The sequence below is a fragment of the Zea mays genome, chromosome 5 (assembly GCF_902167145.1).
Source record: "Zea mays cultivar B73 chromosome 5, Zm-B73-REFERENCE-NAM-5.0, whole genome shotgun sequence".
Taxonomy (NCBI): Eukaryota; Viridiplantae; Streptophyta; class Magnoliopsida; order Poales; family Poaceae; genus Zea; species Zea mays.
The window spans coordinates 187,553,712-187,558,168 of NC_050100.1; the positions used below are offsets into that span (position 1 = coordinate 187,553,712).

Here is a 4,457-nt window from a genome sequence, read left to right on the forward strand (position 1 = left end):
TTGCGGCGCTCCACGCGGGTGCTGTACCAACTCATGTTTCACTCGTATAGGGCTTGTTAGGGTTTAGCACCACAGACCGGGCTGTAGACAGGACAGTGGGTTAGATTAGAAAAAAATAAGGACTTTTTTTGTAAAATGGATGACGGTGGAAACCAGAGAAACTAGTGCTTTGTAATATTAGAGATTGTGAAAACATATGCGTCATAAAACAAATGTGAATTCATGGAAAATTATTCTCAAAAGAACATAATTCAAATAATTTACCGTTGTTAACCACAACAGACTAGCTACATCCTAGGAAGATATCCGGAGCTGCGTCTCCTCTGGTGCTTATCCACTTGTAGGAGCCATCTCATCTAATAACGATGTCCTGCTGGACTCGTCTATAAATACATAACCCCGAATACTACTAGTTCCTCTAAAAAACCATATACTAGTGCTCATCCAGCAGCGCCCCTGCCGTAACCATGTCCATGCGTGCTTCGTTGTTGCAAATCGATCGGGTGCGCCTACTACAGCTCTGGCCCGCCCCAGCCGTAACCATGCCCATGCGTCCTCGTCCTCGCTACGCCTACGCCCGCAGGCCGGACGGGAACTACTCCTTCACCATCCAGCGCACCGCGCTGCCGTGCCCCGGCGTGGAGCTCCGCTTCAACACCGTCATCGACTGCACCTGGGGCAAGGACCCCATGCCACCGATCACCATCGACTTCCACAAGAACCTGCCGCGGCTGATCGAACCCCCGATGCCGGCATTATCAGCCGTTCCCGCCCAGATGACCCGCCGATTCACGTGCTCCAGCGGCGACTTCGTCGTCTACAGGCAGCTCCAGCGGGTGGGGGCGATGGTCACGGCCGCGGGGCTGCCCGTGGAGTGCGTGCCCAGCGTGGAGGAGTTCATCCGCCTCTCGGCCTTGTGCGCCATCAACTTGTTCTGCAAGACAGTGGCGATCACCGTGGAGGCCGGCGCGGACGAGGACGAGGATGAGGAGCTGCCGCCCGGCGCGGTCGCCGGGGAGTGCGCCATATGCTACAAGGAGTACCTGGTCGATGGACCCACGTCGGTGAAGCTGGCGTGCAGCCACACGTTCCACCGCAGGTGCCTGGACCGATGGACGGCTGTGAAGTCGATGTGCCCCTACTGCCGGGCGCCGGTGCCGATGGAGCAGGACTGCTGGTACGAAGATGATTGCGACGACTCGGAGTCAGACTATGATGACGTCGCCAGCGAGGAGGACGACGACTCGGAGTCGGACTATGATGACGTCGCAAGCGAGGAGGACGACGACTCGGAGTCGGACTATGATGACGTCGCAAGCGAGGAGGGCGACGGCTCCTCCCCGGCGCCCGACGGCAGTGGCCAGGAAGTCACGGCCTCTCAGCCTTCTTCGACTAGAGCACAACATCAGTGCTAGTTTAATTAGGGCTAGTTTGACGGCCACGAAACCGGAGGGGATTGAAGGGTCTAAGATCTTGAATAACGAGGAGATTTTAGTTTAGCCGCTCTAATACCCTCTGGTTTTCGGACTCCTAAACTAGCCTTTAAAGTTAGTAGTTTTTTTATACTGATGTTAGTAGATATGAAAAATCAGGACCGGCCTAGAAAAATTTAAGGCCCTATGACAAATCTAGAGTATTAATATACTGCCTCCGGTCCCAAAATATTATTAGTTTTAGTTATTGATTTTTTATCTATATTCAACTAGATGATAATGAATATATACACATATATAGAATATATACACCAAGTATTATATGAATCAGTTAAAAAACCAAAAAGAAGAGGGAGTATAATTTTATTAAAAATGGTTAAAACTATATAGAACTAGCAAAACATATATTATAATAGAATATATAAAGAAACATGTATTTATTTGAATTACTTTTGGTGGGTTTTAAATAAAATCTTCTATGATATATTTATATTCAATCTTCTCTATGACTTCACTCTCGAGTGCTATTGTGGCTAAATAATACGTTTTTATTATATCATAGTAGAATACAAATATGATTTTAGTAGTTTTAATTTAGAGAAATTTCGTTCACACATGTAGACATATGTTAGAATCCTACGTAGATTCATTCTTTGGCGCTATGCTCAGCAGTTCCGCTTCGAAGTAGCGACATGATAAGGAGGAAGATAGATGCTACATATTAACATATACTCTAGAAGATTATAAAACTAAAATAGATCTGCTGATTTTTGGAGGCTCAATTTTTTATTAGATCTGTTAATTTTTGGACCCTTAATTTTTTAGGCCTAGGCCTAGCACATGCCTAGGCCTGGGTCTAGGAAAACCTCCTGGGTAACTAAAATTCAGAATGGGTTTAAGGAAAACTAGTCATATGCCCGTGCATTGCTACGGTTTTTACATATATGATATAGGATAAATTTTATTTTCATAAAGCACAAAATATATGTTTTCTATTGATTAGGTGGGTGTGCATATGGAACCAACAACCAAGATCCAAACACTCACTTATACATAATTGTCGGCGTTTCGAGACCGGGGGGTCCCTAAGCCGACGAGTGAGTGTGCCGCGTGCCCCAGCCCAGATGGGTCGAGCGCGTGGGCGAGCGCGAAGGGGGGAAAGCGAGGTGGCCGGAGACGGGCATGAGAGAGGTGGAAATCCCGCGGCCTTCGTGTTCGTCCCGCGCCCAGGTCGGGTGCGCTTGCAGTAGGGGGTTACAAGCGTCCACGCGGGTGAGGGAAGCGAGCGGCCCCAAGAGAGCGTCTGTCCCGTCCTCGTCCCCGCGCGGCCAACCTTCTCTAAGAAGGCCCTGGTCCTTCCTTTTATAGGCGTAAGGAGAGGATCCAGGTGTACAATGGGGATGTAGCAGAGTGCTACGTGTCTAGCGGAGGGAGAGCTAGCGCCCTAAGTAAATGCCAATGTGGCAGCCGGAGAGATCTTGGCACCCTGCTGGTGTGATGTCGTGGCTGTCGGAGGAGCAACGGAGCCTGGCGGAGGGACAGCTGTCGGAGCGGTTGAGTCCCTGCTGACGTCCCCCCGCTTCCGTAAGGGAGCTGAGAGCCGCCGTCGTCACAGGGCTAGCGGGGCGCCATCATTGCCTATCTGGCGGAGCGAGCCAGATGGGACACCGGTCTTGTTCTCTGCGGCCCGAGTCGGCTCGGGGCAGGGTGATGATGGCGCTTCCTGTTGACGTGGCGGGCCTGTGCCCTAGGTCAGGCGACGTGGAGGCTCCTCCGAAGCCGAGGTCGAGTCTGTCTCCCATGGCCGAGGCCGAGCCCGAGCCCCTGGGTCGGGCGAGGCGGAGATTGTTCGGCAGAGGCCTGGGCGGAGTCCGAGCCTTGGGGTCGGGCGAAGCGGAGTTCGTCGTCTTCTGGGGCTGAGCCCGAGTCCGAGCCCTGGGTCGGGCGGAGCGGAGTTCGTCGTCTTCTGGGGCTGAGCCCGAGTCCGAGCCCTGGGTCGGGCGGAGCGGAGTTCGTCGTCTTCTGGGGCTGAGCCCGAGTCCGAGCCCTGGGTCGGGCGGAGCGGAGTTCGCCGTCTTCCGGGGTTGAGCCCGAGTCCGAGCCCTGGGTCGGGCGGAGCGGAGTTCGCCGTCTTCCGGGGCTTAGCCCGAGTCCGAGCCCTGGGTCGGGCGGAGCGGAGTTCGCCGTCTTCCGGGGCTGAGCCCGAGTCTGAGCCCTAGGTCGGGCGGAGCGGAGTTCGCCGTCTTCCGGGGCTGAGCCCGAGTCCGAGCCCTGGGTCGGGCGGAGCGGAGTTCGCCGTCTTCCGGGGCTTAGCCCGAGTCCGAGCCCTGGGTCGGGCGGAGCGGAGTTTCCTATGGCGCCTTTGGCAGGGCCTGACTGCCTCTCAGTCTCACTCTGTCAAGTGGCACTGTAGTCGGAGTGGCGCAGGCGGCGCTGTCCTTCTGTCAGACCGGTCAGTGGAGCGGCGAAGTGACGGCGGTCACTTCGGCTCTGCCGGGGGGCGCGCGTCAGGATAAAGGTGTCAGGCCACCTTTGCGTTAAATGCTCCTGCGACTCGGTCGGTCGGTGCGGCGATTTAGTCAGGGTTGCTTCTGAGAGAAGGCAAGGCCTCGGGCGAGCCGGAGATGTGTCCGCCGTTAAAGGGGGGCCTCGGGCGAGACGGAAATCCCTCGGGGTCGGCTGCCCTTGCCCGAGGCTAGGCTCGGGCGAGGCGTGATCGAGTCACTCGTATGGACTGATCCCTGACTTGATCGCACCCATCAGGCCTCTGCAGCTTTGTGCTGATGGGGGTTACCAGTTGAGAATTAGGCGTCTTGAGGGTACCCCTAATTATGGTCCCCGACAGTAGCCCCCGAGCCTCGAAGGGAGTGTTATCACTCGCTTGGAGGCTTTCGTCGCACTTTTTTGCAAGGGGACCAGCCTTTCTCGGTTGCATTTTGTTCCGGTGGGTGCGCGCGAGCGCACCCGCCGGGTGTAGCCCCCGAGGCCTCGGAGGAGTGGTTTCACTCCTTCGAGGTCTTAGTG

General features: G+C 54.9%; 1 protein-coding gene across 1 annotated transcript; it reads left to right on the top strand.

Moving 5' to 3' along the window:
- The first annotated feature begins 445 nt into the window (after window positions 1-445).
- LOC100273367 (putative RING zinc finger domain superfamily protein) lies at window positions 446-1,690 on the top strand. Its single transcript, NM_001147806.1, has one exon. The coding sequence runs from the start codon at window positions 468-470 to the stop codon at window positions 1,413-1,415; it is 948 nt and encodes a 315-aa protein (NP_001141278.1). The 5' UTR covers window positions 446-467; the 3' UTR covers window positions 1,416-1,690.
- The last annotated feature ends 2,767 nt before the right edge of the window (window positions 1,691-4,457 follow it).

Coding starts and splice junctions, on each gene's coding strand:
- LOC100273367 (NM_001147806.1), top strand. CDS start 468: ATGTCCATGCGTGCTTCGTTGTTGCAAATCGATCGGGTGCGCCTACTA.